Source organism: Stegostoma tigrinum, chromosome 6 (assembly GCF_030684315.1).
Source record: "Stegostoma tigrinum isolate sSteTig4 chromosome 6, sSteTig4.hap1, whole genome shotgun sequence".
NCBI lineage: Eukaryota > Metazoa > Chordata > Chondrichthyes > Orectolobiformes > Stegostomatidae > Stegostoma > Stegostoma tigrinum.
Genome location: NC_081359.1, coordinates 71,978,065 through 72,002,992, shown reverse-complemented (window position 1 = coordinate 72,002,992; position 24,928 = coordinate 71,978,065). Strand labels below are relative to the sequence as shown.

The window sequence follows — 24,928 nt, the reverse complement described above, 5'->3', positions numbered from 1 at the left end:
TTGCTTATTTCGTCTCTTCACAGGCACTAATAACTCCTTTCTTAGAGAAACAGGGAAGGAAACAGCATTGTACACAAACGCAAGTCCCAAACATTGCGTATTTCTTTGGGGATTGATGTAATACTTACTCTTTCAGCCGATATTGCGATATTAACGTCTGTACAAATATACTGCTGGGAGAAGCCACAAATGTCACTTTCACTTCCACTTGTTGACCATTATCAAAAGCATTTCTACTTGATACTGTCCCAGGAAAATCCAATTCTTCAAGCTGTTGGCAACTTGCAACATTGTTACGAATACCTATTATTCCAGCTTCATTTATTTGCTCGGTGGAAGTCGTCAGAGCTTTGTTACGGTGTTCTAGATTATCATCTGTGAGATTACTTTGAAAGTAATATTTAAGAAGGTGAGAAAGTGATACTGAAAGGTGAGAAAGTGATACTGAAAAGGTGAGAAACTTAAAATATAAAGACACATGTTTCCCCATCTCTAGGAATACAGTAAAGCTACAGATAATTCTGATGTTAACAATAACACTAATTAGAGACGAAACAAGCCAAATGATAATACAGCAAAGTTCTAAGACCTAACAGGAATATTTCAACATCTACTGAACATACAAGATAGCAAAGAACAGAGTTTTTGGAGAAAATGCTTCAATAAAAGCCCTGCCTTATTCACAATTTCCTAACTGATCTGAGAACATCCCGGAGCAGCAGAAGGCTCAAAAAGCCTTCCAAGTCTTGAAGTAACAGGAAGTTGTTAAGAGTAGAGTTGGGAGTTTTTTTGTTTAAAAACACAAGACCTAATGAATTCTCTCATGACATCTTACCAAATTTCCCCTATTAGCAGATCTCACTTCTGACTTCCACTCTATTACCGCGCACCATTCCTGAAACAATTTGCTACTCAGCAGATATCAGTAAGTCTGGAGCATATGTGGTTGCTGATATTTGCTGTAACCATGGCACATGGGGGAAAATAGCACTCCACTTTGGGGACAGGGGCAGGGTCCTTGGGGTCCTGCTGGATGTGGTGCTGACAAGATAGGACTTCCTCTCCTCAAAAGCTTGGTAAAAGGCTGCCACCTTGGTTAAAGCAATCTCAGCCATCTGGGGGAATGTCCAGCACTGTGGGAAGATGATCAATATTCTTCTCCACTCCACCAGAAGTGCCACCATTTCTGGGTCTCTGATATTGCACCCATCGCCCATCAAGACTTGTGCTTTAGCACTTTGACTATCGCCTGCACCATTTCCCTTCAATCACTCACTCAGCCCAACCCCTGATACCATTCTCCCTGGATTATCTTTGTACTGCTAGTCACTTGCTCAGGACACCTTTGACCTGCACCAACAGTAACAGCAGTGCCACATTCATTTTCCAAAATACCTGTCTCTCCGTCACTCGGATAAACCGCCCACAACAGGGCCAAAAAGTGAGACAACATAGGTGGCACGCTGTCCATCATTTGGCTCCTCATCCTTGCCACTGTATTACAATGATAGTTACCAGTGCAACACTGAACAGCACAAGTATCCTGTAAGTAGATCTGAGACAGAAACATAGAAAACAAGTACAGGAGTAGGCAATTCAATCCTTCAAGCCTGCACCACCATTCGGTATGATCATAGCTGATCTTGCAATTTCAATATCCCATTCCTGCTTTCTCTCCATACCCCTTGATCCTTTTAGCCACAAAGACCGGTGTCCAGCTCCCTCTTGAATGAATCTAATGAACCGGCCCCAATATGTTCCTGTGGGGGAGAATTCCACAGATTCACAACAGAATGAAGAAATTCTTTTTCACATCAGTCCTCAATAGCTTATCTCTTATTTTTAGACTGACTTCTAATTCTGGGCTTCCCCAACGTTGGGAACATTCTTCCTGCATCTAGCCTGTCCAGTACCATTAGGATTTATGTTTCTATGCGATGCCCCCTCATTCCTCTAAATTCCAGAGAGTACAAGCCCAGTGGATCCAGTCTTTCCTCATGAGTACCGTCAGTCTAAGTGAACCTTTGCTGGATTCCCTCAATAGCAAAGATGTCCTTCCGCAGCCTAGGAGAACAAAACTGCACACAATACTCCAGGTGTGCCCTCACCAAGGCCCTATACAGGTGCAAAAAGATATCCTTACTCTGATACTGAAATCCTCTTGCTATGAAGGCCAGCATAGCTCACTGCCTGCAGCGCTTACGTGCCAATCTTGTGACTGTTCCACCATGACATCCAAGTCTCGCTGCACCTCACCTTCTCCTAGATTGGCATCAGATAGTAATCTGCCTTCCTGTTTTTGGAACCTATTGCATTTGCCAACTATCTACCCACTCAGTCAGTCTGTCCAAGCCACCATAAGGTCTCTTAGCATCCTCCTCATAGCACGGCTTAAGGTGATCTGAAAATTTGGAAATATTGCATTCAATTCCTTCATTCAAACTGTTAAGATATTATGAACAGCACCCCATTTGTCACTTACTGCCACTCTGAAAAGGACCTGTGTATTCCAACTCTCCACTTCCTGTCTGCCAGTGACTTCTCTATCCACGTCAACAAATTACCTCCAACACCATGAACTAATTTTTCTTAATCTCTTGCAGGGAACCTTGTCAAAAGCCTTCTGAAAGTCCAGATACACAACATCTACCAACTCACCTTCGTCCAATCTACTGGCCACATCCTCCAAATTCCAGAAGATCTGTCAAGCATGATTTTCCTTTAGTGAGTCCGTGCTGACTAGGACAGATTCTGTGACCACTGTCCAAATACTCAGTTATTACATCCTTAACTGACTCCAGCATTTTCCCTGCCACCGCTGTCAAGCTAATCACCCTATAATTCCCCATTTTCTCTCTTCCTCATTTTTAAAAGGGTGGGGTTACATCAGCTACCCTTCAATCCACTGGAACTGTTCCTGAGTCCACAGAACACAGGAAAATAATCAATGTATCTGCTATTTCTAGGGCCACTTCCTCAAGTACTCTTGGATGCAGACCAACAGGCCCTGGGGATTTGTCAGGTTTAAACCCAATCAATTTCCCCAAAATATGATTTCTTGATGAAAGGATTTCAGCTCCTCCTTCATGCTTGACCCTCTGTCCCTTAGAATTTCCTGAAGGTTACTTGTGCTCTCTTTAGCGAGGGCAGATCCAAAGTATTTGTTAAACTAGTCTGCCATCTTTGTCGTCTATCATGAACTCACCAGATTCTAACTAATGTGCCATGAGGGTTCTTAGGAGACTGGCACATGTCAAACGCCAATTGTCGTTGACATTGGGTGTTTGTGACCAGTGCCCATAGAGCCCTGAAATGTTGATTTCCCATCTCCAAAGTTTAGAGCTAGAACCTGAATCTGTTAAATGCTTGCTCTGGCTTTCTTGTTGAGTTTGTGACATTTAGCTTGTGGCATTGAGCTTGTTTGACAAGATGGGAGGTTGGAAGTTAATGAGGGGAGTTGTGCCATTAACAAGGTGCTCAACAACATTAATGCCTATCAACAGGCATCTCACCACTACCCAGGAAGTAACACATCACACCACTTTTGAAAAGATTAGGAAATGGTATGAGTTGCTCCAGATATTGAGATGGGTCTTGCTGTACTTGTCACCCATTCTGCCACATAGCTTGCCGTAACCCAATTCCCTGTAAGGTTCCACCCATAGTGTTTCTAAGTTACTCTCTGCTCCCAGATAATAAATATCATTCCAGCAGTCAAATGAATCACAAAACTAGTTTCCATTTAGAACTAAGGCAAACAGTTAATCTAACTTGCATAACAAGGTTATAAAAATACAACTTGTAAAACTTAAAAGCAGTTTGGAGTTTCAGAACCAAAATCAGCACAAGAGCAAAATCACATATACAACATCACTGAGAAGTCGAATATATAGAAGCACGGAAAAGATATTTACTTCTTTGTGAAGCATGCCAAGTTTTCTTCAACTAAAATGTTGTTTATACAAGCTTTCATCCCATTCAAATCAGGTGTTGATTCATATAATTGAACTGACAATGAGTTTCCCCAAGGCTCATCTGAAGGAGAAAAGGAATATAAACAATAAGACTACAGTTTTATATAACTTTTTAACCATGGATAACAAAGTGAAACTTAGAACAATTATGTACATTTGTTGATGTTTAAAATTCAAGATTGCTTTTGTCATTTAGAAAGTGCATCAACAAAACAATGCAACATTCTAAAATCTTTGATAAGTGAAACAAAGCAATTCTTAAGCAGCTTCTAAGTCACAGGTTATCTACTGTAGTTAGGGGCCTGGAATTATTTGTGGATTTGTGAAAACCTGATCTGAATATTTGCTCATCTTCTGAAATACATACCCAGCCCAAACCATGTATGGCTGTGTCTGTATTTCTGTCTTTCACAAAAGGGTCAGTGCACAATACATTTTACATGATGTTGTAAAGACAGTGCACGAGGATACATAGCAGCTAGAAGGCCCACCTCAGTCCTCTAAAACAGCAGCCATGTAGAAATCATTTAAACGTCACCTAAACATCATGCCCTCATGGGAAGTCAAATATAGAAGAAAGGCCAACTGGGTCAGCTGTATGTAGTTAAAACAGAGAGAGCTTGGCAATCTTGCGGTAAGATAACAGTAAGCGTGTTAAGTAGCGGTGGTGGCATTCCAAAGTATAAATGTTCAAGCTCTTCAAGAAGGGGTGTAAACGAGGTAGTGTCAAACATCGACCAAATAGTCAATTACTGCAATAAAGATCCTCAACACAGGCCATATGTGTAGAGCTTAAAAATGAAGAAAAGACAGTTGCATTGCTTCAAGTGTCCATATAGGCCTCAAAACAGTTAGGAAGAGACAGAAACACAAATACGTAGGCACATTTCAGAGAAGTGCGAAAAGAATAAAAAAGGTAAAGAGAGATTTCAACATTCCCAATATTAATGCAGACAAAATGTGAAAGGCTCAGGAGGCAAAATTCCTAAACTGCATCCAGAAGAACATTTTAAGCAAGTATGTAGGCAGTCCTACAAGATAGGTGGAGGAGCTGGACTTAAAATTTTGGATAACAAAACTAGCCAAGTGAAAGAAGTGTCAGTGGAGGTGCATTTTGGGGATAGCAACCTTAACTCACTAAGATTTTAGGAAAGGGCAAAGATAGACCAGATTGAAGGCTTTGAATTGAGGGAAGGCCTATTTTAACATAAGGCAGGATTTACCCAGGGTGGCCTGGAAGCAGGTACTTATAGGAAAATCTATTTCAGAACAGTGGGAGTCTTTCAAAAAAGGAAACCATGGAAGTGCAGCATCAACATGTTCCTATAAAAGGTGAAGAGTGGGACCAAAAATCCCAGATAACCCTGGAACTCAAGGAATATACTGGATTAGAGGTTGAGGGGAGTGAAGGAAGAATTCTTTCATCCAGAGGATGGTGGGTATTCGGAACACTCTGCCTGAAAGGTGATGGAGGCAGAAACCATCACAACATTTGAGAAACAAAAAGCAAATTGCTAGGAAAACTCTCGCAGCATCTCTGGCGAGAAGGCAGAATTAACATTTTGGGTCCAATGATCCTTCTTCAGAACTGACTGCAGCTAAGAAAAGGTTGGTGCATATGCTGAAATTGGGATATGTGGAGTCAGAAAGATGATCCTTTGGATGTGGATGCTTTTGAGGTTGTAAGTGAGGACCAGTGGGTGAGCAAGTGTTACACACTCCTTTATTTGACCTACTGCTGATCCCTCTCTCTGGACTCCATCTTCACTATCATTTACTCCTCCCCATCCCTCCACTCCACCTTCAAACTTTTCATCAGTTCTAAAGAAGGGGCACTAGTCCTGAAATGTTAACTCTGCTTTCTTTCCATTGATGCGGCCAGACCTGCTGTTTTTTTCTAGCAATTTTGGTTTTTGCTCCCAATTTCCACTATCTGCATTGCCTTTTTGTTTGTTTAGTACAACATGTTAGCATTTAGGTGATCACATGAAACACCACAGCATACAAGGCTGTGTGCCAAATGCTAGGACATGGTACCAGAGCAGATGTATGTTCAATAATCAGCACATCACAATGGCCTGAAAGATCTCTTACCAAACTGCTAATATTCTATGACTCCATGACACAAAGTAAATAAAAACCTTCATTATCAAAAACTGCTTTCTCTCTTAGGAGTCTGTTAGTTTTGTAAACAAGAAACATCAAATGTATACATTGTTATTTCAGCCTCTTAAAAGCTTCAATAATTCCTCTATCAATAAAACACCCAAGTTGAAGCCATTAAGAGGTTTTAGAAATCAACCAAGCATTCATAATGGTTACAGCTATCTTAACAAAAGCTAACTACAATGTTATGAAACGGACAACAGAATGCTCATATTTTCCTCACTTCTCACATTACGATTGTTACAAACAGATAGGTAGTCTAGACATTAAATGGCATAAATAAAAATGGCAGCAGAGTAAGATGCTCCAGCCAGAGCTCCTCTGCTCACCAGTTCCTTTTCCTTTCTTTTCTCCCCTTTGCTACAGTTTTCTGTCTCCCACCAACTTCTTAAATTACCCTACCTGGAGGAAATGGAGAACTGAGTCCGAGACCAGTCCAGCATGAGATGAGATGGAGACCAGCCCAGTACAGGAAGCATGTTGTGGCTGGAACCCAGCGTGGTAGCAGACCAAGCCTAGGCTGACCTGGGATGCAATTCCTGGAAACAAATTGCAGCCAGAGCCTAGAAGAGGAGCACAGTGGTCGTAGGCAGAGTCCCAGAAGCCAGGTCACGGCCAGGGTCCTGAGCAGGAACACAATGAGTACAGGCCAAGATGTCTTTTTTGAGGGGGGGGGTGGATTAGTCCTGGAGGCAGCAAGGTCTCATACGCCGAAGACCAGCAGGCGCACATTCCATGAGCCAGAACTATAACTTGAGTAGTTTAAAGGTACTTTTTTTAATGATCATTCTGGGCTTTTTAAATTCTGTTTTCTCATGCTAACTTTTAAAATAATTTTTTCAATTCTGTAACAAGTAGTATCTGCAAGATGGCGCAGAGGCAACATTACTCATTTGAATGCACTTGACAGTAAAGGCTCTTCTAAATTCTATTTATTGCTACTAAGCGCTTCAAATTCCAAAGCAGATAGCCACAAAGTCAAGACAAGTAAATATTAGTAGGTTAAAATTACTCCGACAATGGAATCTGTACTGAAAACAACACATGTTGGACATCACACAGCATGGAGCTGAAGGAACACAGCAGGCCAGGCAGCAGAAAGCAAGAAAGTTACGTTTTGGGTCAGGACCCTTCTTCGGAAATTTGGCACGGGCGGGGGCGGTGGGGGGGGGGGGGGGGGAGGAGCTCTGAAATAAATATGGAGAGAGAAGGGGTGGCGATTGATCAGTGAGGTGGGAGGAGCAGATAGGTGACAGAAAAGAAGGACAGGTTGTGTCAGGTCAAGGAGGTGGGGATGAGGAGGAGGGTTGGTTATGAGATGAGGCTGGGGGTACCATTGGGCTGTAGGCTCCCAAGGTGGAATTTGAGGTGCTGCTCCTCCAGTTTTCTCCAACACCTCCTCCCTCGCCTCCATTCAAGGCACTAAATAAACATTCCACATCTGACAGAGGTTCATATCCGTCAATGTGGCGTATTGCATCCACTGCTCCCGATGTAGCGCCCCCTGTATCAGTGAGGCCAAGCGGAGGCTCAGAGACTGCTTTGTAGAACATGTGTGCTCTGTTCGCGACAAAATTCACCACCTTTCCGTCACAAACCATTTCAACTCCCCCCTCCTACTCCCTGGGTGACATGGGTCACAACGATGCCACCCAAAAATCGGAGGAGCAGAACCTCATTCTGCCTCAGGAGCCTATAGCCCAAAGGCCTAAATGTGGATTTTTACCAGTTTCAAAATCTCTCCACCGGCCTCATCCCATGACCAACCCTCCCTCTCATCACCACCTACTTGATCTGACACAACCTGTCCATCTTCTCTCTCACTAATCCACTCCTCCCACCTCACTGACAAATCCCCACCACTCCTTGCCTACACTCACTTACCACCATCCCACCTACCTTCCCCAGCCCCACTCCTCCTCCATTTGTTTCTGAGCTCCCATCCCACAACCCATTTCTGAAAAAGGATCCTGGTCTTAAATGTCAACTTTCCTGCTTCTCTGATGCTGCCTGGCCTGCTGTGTTCTTCCAGTTCCACACTTAAATCTGACTCCAGCGTCAGCAATTCTTACTATCTGTGGAGCCAGCAGTCCCAAAGGCCCCATTTCAGGCCCAGTGTGACAATGTCTACCGCCACACTAACGTCTCCGTGGTTCCACAATCAGACGGCCCCCTCAAGGGCATCCAGATCTGGCAGAGGTTGTGTTAGGGCTTCCAAACACCACACAAATTATCAGTGATTCTCAGTGAGGATCTCACCCTCAGACACGTTGTGATCACTTCTTGACACGTGATAAAACCATACAAAAATGATGTAGGTTTGGGAAGGTGAGTGAGAACATTTTCCATCTGAAAAATAATCTAAAGTGCAGCAATTTTGAACGTTGCTTTGAACTGAAGGTGGAAATCAAAAAGTCTGGCCCTTGGTCATCAATTCTGAACTGAACCTGGGTAATTAGAAGTTACCTTCTTATGGAAAAGTCACTTGCACACTACTACATGCCAAGTGTATAAATGCCAACAGCAACAGTGGTGCTGTCACAATGCAAGTCTTCCAAGGAAAAAAGAATTAAAATCTGATGAGGGGAATTACAGATAGGCATCTTAGAAATATAATTTCTGTTGGATTGTGAACTACTGAATGAGCAGGGTTATTAAATTAAATACATTACGTACGATTTATGCGACACCACATGCACTTGTTCAATGTAAGGTGCTGAAATCTCTCCTTTGCATAGTCATTCCATCCTTCTGTGTTATTGATAGGTTCTACATCAGACAGTCTGCATTGTAAAGCCTGAAATGCACAGTAATTGAGTAATTAATTTGTGATAGATTTAGAAATGTTTGCAATCAAAAATCCCATTTTTACTTTATTTCTTTACGAGGCAACAGAACTTTCATTGATGTGCTTAATGTGGACCATATCACAATCCATATGGATTGATGTGCTTAATGTGGGACATATCACGGTCCACATAAAAAGGCTTTGCAGCAAAAGGAAAACTAAGTCTAAGAGGAGAGCACGAGGGTGTGGGACTGGCTATTCTAATATTCCAAAAGATATAATGCACTCAAGAACTTAAATGCTCGATTCTGTTCTGATAACATTCTACGATTTTATATTACAATAATTCAATGGCCATACACTCAATCTCATTTGTAATATGTTCCTCATCTCTCACTTCACAATTGTTGCAAACAGGACACTGAAAGGCGTGACCATATTTATCTTTAGTAAGAACTTCAAGTTCCAAAGTGGACACCCAAAGTCAAAACAATTAAATATACTATGTAGCAGCTCTAAAGAAAACTAAGAAGAGTGCAAGAAATGTGAAATATAACCGAATAGTTTTATGTAAAACTGATACATGCAAACACAAGCTAATTGAAGGAGTAAATGAATAGCTAGATAATCGATTTCATACAACCACAGGAAATGCTGAAGGAACTCAGCATGTCCAGCAGCATCTGTGGAGACAGAAAAACAGTTAACATGAAGTCAACGTCAAAAGTCATACTGTACTCAAAATATTAGCTGTTTCTCTTTCCACAGATGCCGCCAGACCTGTCAAGTTTCTCGAGCATGTGTTTATTACAGATTTCCAGAATCTGCAGAATTTTATTTTTACACCTCATCTATTTATAGGTTCTGTTCAGGAAATTTGGAGAAGACATCGGAATGCTACAATAGGATCTCAATTGTGCAGTCAATATATACAGGCCTCTATAATCACCTGATCTATAGCACCTTCAACAGTACACGACACTAAGTATTACACTCAAATTTTAAACCTGTAAGTTAGGAAAAATGACCACTGGATTCTCAAAATTCATTCCAGTTAACAACATTACTTCATTCTTGAAGATGTTGCAAGGAGGTCCAATCTTTTAATGGACAACTAAAGTCACTTAGAAAAGACATCAAATCCTCCCAGATTTTGAAAGATCTGAACAGACTGTGTGGGCAAACTGCCTACTCCTGTTCAAGGTTTTACTTTCAGAATTTCCTACTGTTTCCTGTCTCCCGATGCAAATCACAAGATACATTTAATATCATGCACATAATCTCTTGATGGATAAATACAAAGTGATCGCCAGCAGCTACAATTTAGTGGTGGAAAGCTGAATTTCCAGGGAGGGCATTGACAATGCCCGTGGTAGACAACTTTGAGAAGTTACAACAATTGATAACCTTTCTGAAGGAGGGTCCAGGTCCAAAGCATCAGCCTTCCTGCTCCTCTGATGCTGCTTGGCCTGCTGTGTTCATCCAGCTCTACACCTTGTTATCTGAGAACTTAGGTACTCAGCATTCTGTGGAATTGCAGTTTGGTTCTCTGGGAACAAGGGAGCGCAGTGGACAAGCAGATATACTGTAAAACAGAAGGTATCCACATATTTGTTTTCCTCTGCAGGCATGTACAAAGGGTCTCAAAGTGCCAAGCTATTCTTCAGATTATATAATCAGAGAAGAGGCTAGATCCCAAGTAAAGATCAAGTTCAGACAGCTACCATCCGTGTTTTCATTATTGCGCAGGCTCCTGTAATGCCCACTGACTAGCAACATGCTTTGCAGTTAACTGCACGGTCTTAATACAGCATGCAAAGGCAGAACTCATTTCCCAATATTATATCCAAGTTTGCTGTCAGGCAGGTCAAGGTGCCTAGATGATCTATACGGATATAGTACAGTATGGAGGACTGCCACCAAACTATTCCAATTTCCTAGGTTCTACAAATTAGCACTTGGTATATCACCACATACAGACCCATCAAGCCTACACTCAACTATGTGGGGTACCACTCCGAGCAGATAGCTGTAAGTGCGCTCAGTGACCTGTCAAGTGTTACTCCAATTTCTCCAGTACCTTATCTATTTTTTTTTTGGGGTCGCTAAAGGCTATTTGAATTTACAACTGAACAAGAGAAAACCATTGGTAAGGGCAAACAGGAACAAAATGAATGGTTTCCAAAACTATAAAAATTCATCATGCTTAATGAAGAAAGATATATTGAAAGTGAGATGTGGAAGGGGTTAGGGACTTCACCAGTTGCCCTTATGACATGCCACCTTCTACAATCTCATCAAAGATTATGTAAGGCAGCATATCAATGAAGCATGGACCTCCCGTTGTGGTTGCCAGACATCCGTGGTACTGGTGAAACACTGGTGTGAATATCAAGACAAAAGAAAGAGTGTTGCTGGTGTACAAAAGGTATAGGAGGACGTGAAAGGAATTAGCACCGAAATTAGTCGGTACAAGAAGTGAAGTATGCAGCAATTCGGGAGCGTAAAAGATGTAGTCTATCGCAGCAGCTGATGGTTTTGTTCTTGGTCTTCGTCTTCCACAAAGAGAAGCATAACAATAAACATGCATTAGAAATAGTTTTACATTGTTTGAGGTTAATGAATTTTCATTTTGCATACAGTCATGTATTGGAAATGACACTATTTCTAATTTATTGCACAACCTCTGTCCAGTCATAGCCAGCAGCTTACTTTACTTTTTCCTCCCCAACATACTCTTCTACTGAAGATACAGACAATGGGAGAGTAAGTAAAAGGTGGACCCTTGTCTTTTATCCCAGACATGTCATAAGCTACAGTATACCTGTCTGTTGACCAAGGGCATTACCTTGTGGTACAAACTTACTTTACAATTACTGAGAAGCACAATACTGACATTACCAATAAGTAAGCTGTATTTCTCATTTGGAGCTGTTGTTGCACCAGTGTAATCAGATGTGTGCTCAGGCTATGACATCGATTTTGCACTAAACATGTGTGTCTGACCAACTTTTGCCTCTCAGATTTTAAAATAGTTCAGATTAATCCATATGGAACACTTGGGAAAACAAAGGATATTTCAATCTAAATCCTACGGGAAGGATATAGACAGATCATGTTACTGTCAGACTGGAGTTCACTTGGAAGTCAATTACCAAAAACCTGTGGTAAAAACAAAACTGCTGTTAATACTCAGTAGTACGTCAAGGGTTTGGACAGCAAGACTTGTGAAGTCTTACTGAAAATATACAAGATGCTGGTGATACCATATCTGGACTAATGACAGCAGTCTTAGTCCCCTTATTTAAAAGGCATTATTTCACTGGAGACAGTTCAGAGCAGGTTCACTAGGATGATCCATCGTATGGATCCATCGTCTTATGAACAAAGGTTAAAGAGTGGCACCTATACACCTGCATTCCACATGTAGATGGCCTCAAGGCCCTCCGCTTCTTCCTGTCCCGCAGGCCCGACCAGTCCCCCTCCACCGACACCCTCATCCGCCTAGCCGAACTCGTCCTCACCCTCAACTTCTCTTTTGACTCCTCCCACTTCCTACAGGCTAAGGGGGTGGCCATGGGCACCCGCATGGGCCCCAGCTATGCCTGCCTCTTTGTAGGTTACGTGGAACAGTCCCTCTTCCGCACCTACACAGGCCCCAAACACCACCTCATCCTCCGGTACATTGATGACTGTATCGGCGCCGCCTCTTGCTCCCCAGAGGAGCTCGAACAGTTCATCCACTTCACCAACACCTTCCACCCCAACCTTCAGTTCACCTGGGCCATCTCCAGCACATCCCTCACCTTCCTGGGCCTCTCAGTCTCCATCTCAGGCAACTAGCTTGTAACTGATGTCCATTTCAAGCCCACCGACTCCCACAGCTACCTAGAATACACCTCCTCCCACCCACCATCCTACAAAAATTCCATCCCCTATTCCCAATTCCTCCGCCTCCGCCACATCTGCTCCCACGACAAGACATTCCACTCCCGCACATCCCAGATGTCCAAGTTCTTCAAGGACCGCAACTTTCCCCCCTACAGTGATCGAGAACGCCCTTGACCGCGTCTCCTGCATTTCCCGCAACACATCCCTCACACTCCGCCCCCGCCACAACCGCCAAAAGAGGATCCCCCTCGTTCTCACACACCACCCCACCAACCTCCGGATACAACGCATCATCCTCCAACACTTCCGCCATCTACAATCCGACCCCACCACCCAAGACATTTTTCCATCCCCTCCCCTGTCTGCTTTCCGGAGAGACCACTCTCTCCATGACTCCCTTGTTCGCTCCACACTGCCCTCCAACACCACCACACCCGGCACCTTCCCCTGCAACCGCAGGAAATGCTACACTTGCCCCCACACCACCTCCCTCACCCCTATCCCAGGCCTCAAGATGACATTCCACATTAAGCAGACGTTCACCTGCACATCTGCCAGTGTGGTATATTGCATCCACTGTACCCGGTGTGGCTTCCTCTACATTGGGGAAACCAAGCGGAGGCTTGGGGACCGCTTTGCAGAACACCTCCGCTCAGTCCGCAACAAACAACTGCACCTCCCAGTCGCAAACCATTTCCACTCCCCCTCCCATTCTTTAGATGACATGTCCATCATGGGCCTCCTGCAGTGCCACAATGATGCCACCCGAAGGTTGCAGGAACAGCAACTCATATTGCGCCTGGGAACCCTGCAGCCTAATGGTATCAATGTGGACTTCACCAGTTTCAAAATCTCCCCTCCCCCCACCGCATCCCTAAACCAGCCCAGTTCGTCCCCTCCCCCCACTGCACCACACAACCAGCCCAGCTCTTCCCCCCCACCCACTGCATCCCAAAACCAGTCCAACCTGTCTCTGCCTCCCTAACCTGTTCTTCCTCTCACCCATCCCTTCCTCCCACCCCAAGCCGCAGCCCCATCTACCTACTAACCTCATCCCACCTCCTTGACCTGTCCGTCTTCCCTGGACTGACCTATCCCCTCCCTACCTCCCCACCTATCTTCTTTTCTCTCCATCTTCGGTCCGCCTCCCCCTCTCTCCCTATTTATTCCAGTTCCCTCACCCCATCCCCCTCTCTGATGAAGGGTCTAGGCCCGAAACGTCAGCTTTTGTGCTCCTGAGATGCTGCTTGGCCTGCTGTGTTCATCCAGCCTCACATTTTATTATCTTGGATTCTCCAGCATCTGCAGTTCCCATTATCTCTTAAAGAGTGGCACGGTGACTCAGTGGTTAGCACTGTTGCCTCACAGCACCAGGGATCCAGGTTTGATTCCACCCTCGGGTGACTGTGTGTGGAGTCTGCAAGGGTGGGTCTTCTCGGTGCTCCAGTTTCGTCGCACACAGTCCAAAGATGTGCAGGGTAAGTGGATTGGGCAATTTAGCTTGGCCATAGTATCCAGGGATGTTCAGGTTAGGTGGATTAGACATGGGGAATGCAGGGGTGGAGATGGGCCAGGGTGCATTGCTCTTCAGAGGGGCAATGCGGAATTGTTGGGCAAATGGCCTGTTTCAGCACTGTAGGGATTCTATGACTTATATGAAAAGGTTGGGATTCTACTCATTGGAATTTGGAAGAACAAGGGGTAAAGAAAGGGTTCTAAGAGGGTAAATGCAGAGCGGATGCTTTCCTTCCTTGGAGGCTAAGAGCAGAAGGGTCTCAAAAAACAAAAACACAAATTTAAGAATCAGATGAAGAGAATTTTTTTTTCTGTCTGACAGTTGAAACACTTTGGAACTCGTTGCCATATAGATCTATGGGCAGAGTCCTTATCAATACTTAAGGCAGTGATAAGATTTTTTTCAGCTAGAAATCAAGGGCTTTTGGAAAAGGGCAGGAAAGTGAACATGGAATCTCAGATCAGTCATGATCATACTAAAATGGAAAAAAAAAAGAGGCTCATGAGGGCTGATCGGCCTACTCCTTTTCCTATTTCTTGGTGGTCAGGCAGCATCCGTGAACTGTATGGCTGCTTGCAGTTCTGATAAAGGCTGGAAGATTTAAATAGTTAACTCTTCACAGATGTTACTAGGCTTGCTGATAGCTCTAGTATTCTTTTTTTACTTCAAATTTCAACATCCACACTAAAACTTTGGAGACGATACAGGAGACAGCACTGAAGGAGACCATGAGCAGGTACTGGCCTCTAGAACGCGATTTAAATGAGTCCTCTTTACATCTAGTCTTTTCTGACCGATCTCTAGATCAACTGCATAAAAAAAGCTTTTTGGAATTACAAGTGCCTTATACAGGCAAGGAAAAAAAAACAAAACAGTCTTTGAGTTTGTTAAAGCAAACGTTCTGATGACTTTCCTTCTGAAGATCCTACTTTATCTGTCAGTACATCCAGGTTCACACATACCTGAATAGGTAAGGTCAGAAAGTCCTCTTTTAATTTCCTTGTATTTGTTACTGGTATTCGTGCTGTGTTGCCATAATCAACGTATTTGACATCAACTTCCCTATGTCCAGGTAAGCCTAAAATAAATACATCACCCTTGTGACTTTAAATATTTTTGTAATGCTTTAGCTAAATAGAAAGAAAGAGAGATAAAACTCAAAAGAAATTGCATTAAAAAGAGCAGGTAATTTCAAATATGTACAGTTCACAACTACTCAAATACACAGTCGGAATATTGCCACAGCAGAGTTAAAAACTGATAGAGGTAATAAAAATAAAGAAAAATAAATTTGAACAGTTTCCACAAGGCGAATGTTTATGGGAGAACTCCAGAGGGATTAGATGAACTTGCTCCACACAAGGTTGCAAAAAGAGTGTTTTGGACACAATTTTGGCAGTAACATTTGCTGAGCCATCACATACAATCAAAAAAAAAGAGTGCAACAAGTTCAAAACCTGCTTCACTCATGGCAACTTATTTGGTACACAGCAATGCCTAAAACAAGAGATGGCTATCTTAAAGCACGTGCAGCAGACCCAACAGCTGACTTTAGGGCAGCAGAGACATGTCAGAGGCATGGGCAGTCACAATACTTGCTTGAGACCTTGACCATTTGTGCAGTCTAGCAGCAGAGCAGAACTGAGTGATTTTAAGGCAACAGGCTTCAAATCTTGGAATAATGATGGCATTGAAGGAATCATGTCATAAAGGTAAGCGGGTAGATGGTGGCGTAATAGTAACTCAACTGGATTAGAACTCCAGAAATCCCACAAGGGCAGCTGGTGTAGTTTAAATTCATCTTAAATGTGCAGTTGAAAGTTAGTCTCAGCAATAGTGACAAAACGGATTGCTGTAAAAACTGACTTGCTCTGCTATTATCTTTAAAGGATATTGACTGTGCTGCATGCAACTGGAGATCTGAAGCAATCCAGTGGGTGGCCCTTAAAAGTATTCTGAGGTGGCCTCATCAGCCACTCAGTTAAAGGGCAATAGGTAACAGATGCAAATTGTTAAAGATTTCCACATCCAAATGAAAAAAAGAAAAACAAAATCTTATTGAGGTAAACAAACAGGGGTTTAAAAATGCTATTTGCAAGCAGAAGGCTAATTTAGTGAAGTTGGTCAATTTGGACCTCAAAATCATGAGGTCTGGGTAAGTACGCTACCACTTCCCTTGTCCAAGCCCAGAAATCAACAATCTCATTTCAAACAGAGCACTGAGCATGCAATCTGAGGCAAAAGGCAAAACATCAAAGGATTTGTTTACTAACATTTATAATAGTCTCTCAAATAGTGTTTTTATTCAAAAGTTCACCTTCACAGTACAATAGAGCTGGAGGCTCACTGTTCTAGATGGTACATGTTCAGGTCAACTCCTGTTCTGGATACTTTTCTCCAAGTCCTTGCATACTGCTTCCATTCAAATAATCACTGAATGTCCTCTTGAAAGCTTCAACTGAACCTGCCTTCACCGCAAGTTCAGGCAGTGTATTCCAGAACTAAACTAGTGTTTGTAAGAAAAGTCCTTTTCGCACATCACATTTGCTTCTTTATCAAATCACTTTAAATCTGTGGCCCTTTGTTCTTGATTATTTTAATGAACAGGGACAGTGATTCTTGTAAACCTCGAACATGTTCTCCAGTGCATTCATATTCTTTACTTTGGCGGGGTGCCCACAACTGGATACAATGGTCCAGCTGAAGTCTAAAACAAAATATCTTGCATAAATTCAGCATAACACACTTATTCTTGTACTCTGTGCCCATCTGTGTTTATCATGGAAAGGACAACAACATCTGATTAGTTGATACTTGTTCTTTCTGTAGGCTTACTCTAAAATGATAAATTATGATTTTGTCTGCATTGTTGATAGCTACAAAAAGCAATATTTTTATAAGGAAAACATTCATTACTACCAGAGTAAAGATGAAGGAACTCAATGGCCAGCTTTCACGGAATAATCTAAAAAGTACCATACACAAAACATTAACTAGCACCAAAACAGCATCTTGACCATATTTTAATCACCTAGGAGATCTGAATAAAGTTCTGTATTTTCTTCGGTTTTTCATCCTTTAAGAAAATCTAGCTTATACGTGGAAGGCAATTTACATGTTTTGATGCAGTAGGTAGGAGTCGTATCAGACAGGATGGACAGACCACTGTCTCTTTTACTTAGCCGTTGATATAGTTGATTTACTACAAAATCAAAACTAATGACTTAATAAATGCCAGTAAACAAATATGACATTTTTGCTGTTTTATCTTTTGATTTAGGCTGCTCGTCAAGTATTCCATTCTTAAAAACAAACCATTGACTTCTGGGTTTGGACATGACAGGGTAAGTGGTAATCAATAGTATAAATATTTACCATACATATTTACTTACCACTAATTTGACATCTGTACCATCCTCCATCATCAAAGAGTGCTGCACAAGCCTGTCCCACAAATGGGCATAGGATCTCCAAGTTGACATCTTTTCCAGTATAAAATTCAAACATGTTTCTTGTGAGGATGAGAAGATCCACACTATCTATCTGTAGCAGGAAACAGAAAAAACGAATACTTGTAAAACCGGACAAATCATTTCCTTCAATGATTAAATTCACCAATTACTGCGTGATGTAGCCTCAGGTCATAAACTAGGAAGGTTCCATGTTCATGCTGGTCAGTGTCCAGTTAATTAATTCTCAACTGAAGTAAAAAAACATGTATTTGGTCAGGTTAGGGCACAATCAAATCCAGTCAATCATTTCAGTCTTTGGCTCTTGTAGCACAGTAGTAGTGTTACAATCTCTGGGCCAGAAGGCCCAAGTTCAAGTCTCACCTGCTCCAGAGGAATGTAAATCACATCTCTGAACAGGCTGATTAGAAAATGTATTATCTTTCACTGAATAACAGTTAACACTTTTCAGGGCCATCATAAAGGATGATGGAGGCAGAGGACACTTTTTTTAGGCAACTATTTAAAGTGTCCCATGTACCTTGTATCTCTAATCTGTATTTTTCTTATTATTAGAAGCTTTCAAAACAAAAACTTTAAAGCAACAACTTTCTGGTTAATATTAAAGCAAATCATTTCTATATACATGCACTGGGAATATCAAGGAGCCCTGTACTAAAGCTATGCCATGCTATTATTTTCTGGAAAGGTTCAAATTATATGTATTATTACAGAATATTACACAAATTTTAGCCTTACCTGTGACTATCAGAGAAACTTTGCCCTTTATCAGACTCTAGCAGTCTTTAACAGTGAAGCATACCACCTTCCTGACACCTTTTAGGACTCTATCACTTCACATTTAAATGTGACGTGTCAGGAGTCTGCTTTCTGAAGAGCTTTTAGTCCTTTTCCTACTTTGTCAATAACAAATGGAGATGGTTTTCCCCATAGTAAAACCAAATTTGCTCCTGTAAGGAACCAACTTCAACAATTTGAACAGCATTTATTTTGCCCCACTCCAATTCCTTGTCTACGTTCCTTCTTACACATGCATCAGCATTTTTCTAACTAGTCTTAAGACATTAGAATCAGTTCCCTTTCAAGTACCTTCAGATTCCAAGAATCATTCTCTTCCAATCTCTCAGTCTACACCAGATGTTCACAGTACCTTCCCTCTCCAGATGAGAGAATTCTTGGTCAATGCACGAAAACCTCAAAGTACTGCAGGATTGGAGATATAGACAAAAGGTGCCAAATCTCTGCCACCCTGACTTGGGGGTAAGTCAGTGACTCAGGTAATACTATTTTGCATTAATTATCTTGCCTAGTAAAAGCTCCCATTCACAACAACACCATTATGAAAAATAAACTAGTATTCAAAAGAAAGAATTCTCTTGCTATGGATATCAAATAACATTACACAGACTGGCTGCACTATTCCAGCAATAACATGCTTAAAATGTTAGTCTTTCTATACCTTACGATGCAGATTTTTGGGAAAAATGCTTAAAAACATAAAAAATTACCAACTGAATGTAGAAATCCAAAGGATTGTTGGTATGCGTAACCATAATTTCAATCTCCTTTGAAAAAGGTGGCCTTACAGGTGGATAATACTGCATAGTCAATAAGTTGGTTTCCAGATTTGGCGTGGGAACAGAATATTCACTAACAAATCTGAGAAGATAAATGCTTATTTTTAAAAAAATACAAAGAACATTCACTAACTATTTCATTAAGCTAAGTGTTTATTTGACATATTCAGCAATCCCAGACAGATTTGGAAAACAGAACTACTCCTGATGTTGGTAATGACCTGTTAGATTGAGACAAGTCACAAAATAATTGCATACTTTTTCCCTTCTGTGTAAATTGTGAAAATATACGGGATCCAGTTAAGTGTGCACCAGATGCAGCATGCAAAGGACATTTTGTGTAACAGTGTTATAATGGAAACAAAACTATAGCTGGCTGTTTAGAAGCCTCACCTGCTGCCATTGCACACTGCAAGTGGGTAAAACAAGAGCTTGCTAGGACTTTTGCCCCTCACTGGGAGGTGGTCCTGTCCTTTAAGGTTGCCAGCCAATCTGATTGGCTAACAGTCCCAACAGCGCTGAAGTTCACAAGGAGCACTGACAGGATTTCAGGCAGGACCCTGTAAGGAAGTCCTACAGATCCAGATAAATGCAGGGGCTTTGGGCTAGGGCTCATTTTCATAACCTGGGAGACAGGGTGTCATGACAAGGACGAAGCAATGTTTTAAAGAACATGCAGGTGAAAAGGATGTGTATTTCTCTCCTCATTGGGTATCCCTATGGACAAGAGACACCTTCCCAAGATAGTAACATCCATTCTTTCTGATGTTTAAGCAGTTTATGAAAGACAACCGCACTCCCACCTGACTGCCAAAGCTGACCAGGTTATGGGTGGGCAGTGTAATAGGGACTAGTTAAGCTTTAATTAATGAATAGATTATTTACACATGTTTTGCAAATTTTGGCACCCACATGTGCTCTTTATCACGGGTGAGCTCAGGTGTGGTACAAAGGTGACATACTATCCACCTGCCCGATTTTACATGCACGAACTAACCCCAAGCCTGGCCAAAAACACAGCTAGTGAGGAAACATAACATCCAACCCAATGAATTAGTGAACTTTCATCTGGCTGATTGAGGCATTTTGGATAGCATGTTTTCCCTGCTGCTTGTAAGGACATTACACAAATGTGAAATTGAACAGTTCTAACCCTGTACTTGGTGAAAATAGTACAGAATTTACAATCAAAGAGCCTACAGGCTATCTGTGCCCAGGTAATGAAAATACACTTTGGATTCTAGATATTTTGGGTACTGACAATATCACTCAGTCACCAATTAAGGTTTGCTGTTCTTTGGAGGTGAAAAGTGGAAGCGTAGGGATGACCTTGGTGCAATGTTTGTTGTCATTGACGTATTGAAGGCTATGAAGAACTTGGCATAGTTTCTTTTAGTTTTTAACCCTTTTAGTTTACAAAATAGAAGCAACTCCACCAGTCCGCAATGAGACTGCACTCAGGTCCCCCCCCCTCAGAACCGTGAAGGCATTTCAAGGGCAGGAATCGTGCGTGTGCGTGTGTGGAAGAGGACAAACTGTGGTTTGATCCCATACCAGGCTTGTCATGTCAGGGAGATGTCAGTCTGGGAGGTAAGTAGTCTAGGCAGAGGAGTAGTTTGGGAGTTTTGAGGTCATACGGAATCAGCTTAATACTCATTCAGGTGTTAGACAGTGTATTTAATAATTAACTTTTTCTGAGCAACATTTTTAGTTAGTTTCATCAGAACTATCCAAAGTCTGTGATTTTGGATGAAGTCTTTGTAAGGTACCAAGTGTAGAGGAACTGCCCAGAGAAAAATTCAATTTCCCAGGCAATTGTTGCACTGTTACAAAATACAATCTATAGGCTGGCATATAGTCTATTTAGCCCACTGAAAATCTGCTGTTTAGACTTCAAGGATTTGTGAACTTTAACAAAATTAGGGTTTCAAACACTGGAAGGCAGGAAAGAAAGCAATAGATGTAAGCCCTTAATCAGTTTATTTAAGCAGAATAAAACAAAATCCATAACCTGAGATGATTAGCAAGCATAAACATTTAGATTCCCTTCAGTAAGTACCTGGCCAATTCCAAGAATACAAGTGCATCACGTAATGAGACAGGAACATCACTTTCCATCTTGTCCATCGGAGGCTTTTTCAAATCCACAAGTAGTTTGTCACCATCCTCTCCCAGAACTATCATCTGTACAGCTTTGTTATCCACAATTCGTGTAAATTCATTCCTGGCTTCCACACTCCAACTGTTGCTCTATCAAAATGGTAAAAAGACAAGCTGGTCCAATCGAGATTAACAATCCGATATTGCAGTAACAACCACATAAATTAGCAGAAAGACATATTTCTATCTTTACTCAAAGCACAAAATGAACATTGAACTCTCTTAGAAGGGAACAGAATAATCAAACCCTTTCACGGAGAAAAAGAACATTCAAATCACACAAGCAATAATGAAATATTTACAATTTTTTAAAATAGAAAAATAAAGAACTGAGATGGCATGGGAGATTTGTGTGTCTTAACTCAGACAATATGCATAAAAATCCTTGAGTAATTTGGATAGCAAAATGTTTCCCCCAGAAGATGGGCGGGAGGCGAAACAAATCAAGGTATCCATAAACAAAAACCTCAAAACCAAAGCCGTCATTGTAGGCATTTTGACTAGAGAACGCGTGTCAAAAATCGACAAGTTGTCTCCCATCACTGCAAAAAATCATGACCACCTCCTCAGAAGACAGACACAGGACATGACCAATAAGAGTACCCTTCATCGTCCAGTACTTCCCTGGAACAGAGAAACTACGCCACGTTCTTCATAGCCTTCAATACGTCAATGACAACAAACATTGCACCAAGGTCATCCCTACACTTCCATTTTTCACCTCCAAAGAACACCAAACCTTAAAAAGAGACCATCGTTCGCTGCAAAGAGACGAAGCCTTCATGACAACAGTGACACAACACCACACAACCCTGCCAGATCAACATGGACAGTATCATGCACAGGAACACCACCCACCACATATATGGCAGGTACTCATGTGACTCAACCAAATGTGGTCTATCCTCCTACTCTGCAGGCAAGAATACCCTGAGGGATGGTATACTGGTGAGACCATGCAGACATTATGACATTTGAATGGACACCATGCAACAACCACTGGACAGAAATGTTCCTTCCCAGTTGAGGAACATTTCAGCAGTTAAGGACATTTCAGTCTGCAATCTTTGGCGGTAAGTATCCTTCGAGACACAACACAGGATTGCCGAACAGAAACCGATAGCCAAGTTCCACACCCATGAAGAGGCCTCAACCATGATCTTGGGTTCATGTTGTACTACATGTAACCCCATCAAACTGTTCTGTATTTGTAAAAATCTTCCTTATTGTTCTGTTCTGACACCATCACTTTGATGACTTGTTATGGTCTACCTACCTTAATTTGTTCATAGAATTTTGGATTAAGTGTTACTTTGGTCAGACCCTCGGCATGTGACTCATACCTATCATGTTATTCTACCCATTTGGTTTGTCTCTAGCATGATCTTGCCTGCTGACACTCCACTCACACCATCTGTACTATCTCCTGGTATCTCGGCCTTTGTGCTTACCTTCACTTCACCTGACCAAAGAGCAGCACTCCAAAAACTTGCGATTTCAAATAAACTTGTTGGATAACCTGGTATCACTGGACTTCTGACCTTGCCCATCCCAGTCTAACACCGACATCTACACATCAGGGTGATAGGTGTTATAGGGCCAAGGCAGGAAAATGGGGCGGGGGGGTGGCAGGCTACAGTAAGGTCAGCCATGATCTTACCAAGTAGCTCAGCAGCATTGAGGAGCCAAATGGCCTATGCCTGCTACATTTCCTGGTGTAATCTACAGTTCAAAGGCCAGGTCTGCATCCACAAAATTTAAAAATTTAAGATAAAAAGGCAGACCCCAAAAAAAATTACGCTTTACTGTGATAATAATAATCAGTTGTCTCATGTTTCTTGAAGAAAATGTTCTGCATGTTCCAGGTTGCTGGCCTATGCACGTTAAGTCACAATCTCTACAAGCGTTATAGTGCAGGTGGGGACAATTCAGCACAACTGTACTTGTACCTGCACCCGCACCCACTTGTCAAATGAGGATTCACAACAACCCCCGCCCCCAACCTTTCCCTTGCACATTATTTATATCCTCAAATGAAACTTCCTCACAAAGTAACTTTTTAAAATTTTCCCTGTAGTGAAATTTTAAAAACAAATCAAAGAACTCCATAATATCAAGAGGCAGTTGTGTTTACCTTTAATGTCAAGCTCTAGAGAAAACTTGTTTGTATTGTTAACCAGTATCATAAATACAGTCACTTACTGGATTTGCTGGAACAATATCCTTCAATGAGCATTTAATCGCTAATGGAGGAATGTGATTTAGTGCTCCTTTCATGTGAGGGATCAGTTTTCGTACACACTGGCTCAAATCACTGACAAATGTGTATGTATCCACACCATCGTCCAACTTCTTCAAAGTAGTATCAGTTCTATGAATAATGAAGAAGTCTCTCCTTAGAAAACTGTTCATTCTTTAAACGTGGTGTTTAACTAAATGTTTAAAAATCTCTGCATATCACATTAGCATATAAAATATATTAAATCCTGGGCTGTGGAACAGAATGAGAGAGGCAAGTCCAATTCTTGGTACATTTATGTGCACTGCCAGAAGTCAGTGAATAGTGATTACCAAACTAGGTCATATTTTCTCTCCCTGCCCACCGCTTAACCTGCTTCCCCTAGAGAAATCAGCTTACTGGCAGTAATCAGGAATTGAACTACAGAGGCCCTTTAATGTGGGCATTTGGTTCGGCCATACATTACATTGTCAAAAGCCAAAAAGGTATCTGACAAGCTGAAAGCAAATTCAAAGCAAAGTATGTCATTAAAAATTTCAAAAAAAAAAAAAACAGGAAATATTCTTGACCAAGGAAGAGTTAACACTTCAGGTTGACAAGCTTTCATTAGAATTTAAGTTAGCGATGTGGTTACTTGAAGCAAGTTAAGAGGCAGGGAAAGAGAAAGGATAGAACAAAAAAAAGAGAGGGGAAGATCTGGGGCAAATGCAAACAGAATTATATATAAAAAAAACCAACAGATATGCTCCATACATTGTAGGTAATCAGGGTGGAGAAGGCAGCATTTGGTACACTCGCCTTTAATGGTCAGAACATCGAGTATAGGAGTTTGGATGTTATGTTGTGGCTGTACAAGACATTGGTGAGTATTTTGGAATATTGCGAATAATTCTGGTCATCCTCATATAGGGAGGATATTGTTAAAACTCAAGAGAGTACAGTAACAATTGACAAGAATGCAGGGTTTGTATAGGAAGAAGCTGGGGCTCCCGCCCACGCAGAGAGTCCAAGGCTGAGGGATGACATTAGAGGTTTATAAAATCATGAGGGACACAGGTAGGATGGATGGTGGTGGTGGTGGTAAGCAGGTATAGGTTTAAAGGTGAGATGGGAAAGAGATTTGAAAAGGATTTTCAAATTTTTCTTG

At 41.8% G+C, this 24,928-nt stretch overlaps 1 protein-coding gene across 1 annotated transcript in view; it reads right to left on the bottom strand.

Annotated features, from left to right (window-relative positions):
• The window catches only part of rnf17 (ring finger protein 17), a 151,911-nt gene that overhangs the window by 74,185 nt on the left and 52,798 nt on the right, over positions 1 to 24,928 (bottom strand). The window contains exons 16-23 of the mRNA XM_059646967.1: positions 23,745 to 23,913; positions 21,442 to 21,632; positions 19,314 to 19,464; positions 17,728 to 17,878; positions 15,298 to 15,413; positions 8,817 to 8,937; positions 3,915 to 4,035; positions 129 to 386 (exon numbers count right to left, since the gene is read on the bottom strand). Of these exons, the coding sequence (XP_059502950.1) occupies positions 129 to 386; positions 3,915 to 4,035; positions 8,817 to 8,937; positions 15,298 to 15,413; positions 17,728 to 17,878; positions 19,314 to 19,464; positions 21,442 to 21,632; positions 23,745 to 23,913 (1,278 nt within the window). The remainder of the gene's footprint in view (positions 1 to 128; positions 387 to 3,914; positions 4,036 to 8,816; positions 8,938 to 15,297; positions 15,414 to 17,727; positions 17,879 to 19,313; positions 19,465 to 21,441; positions 21,633 to 23,744; positions 23,914 to 24,928) is intronic.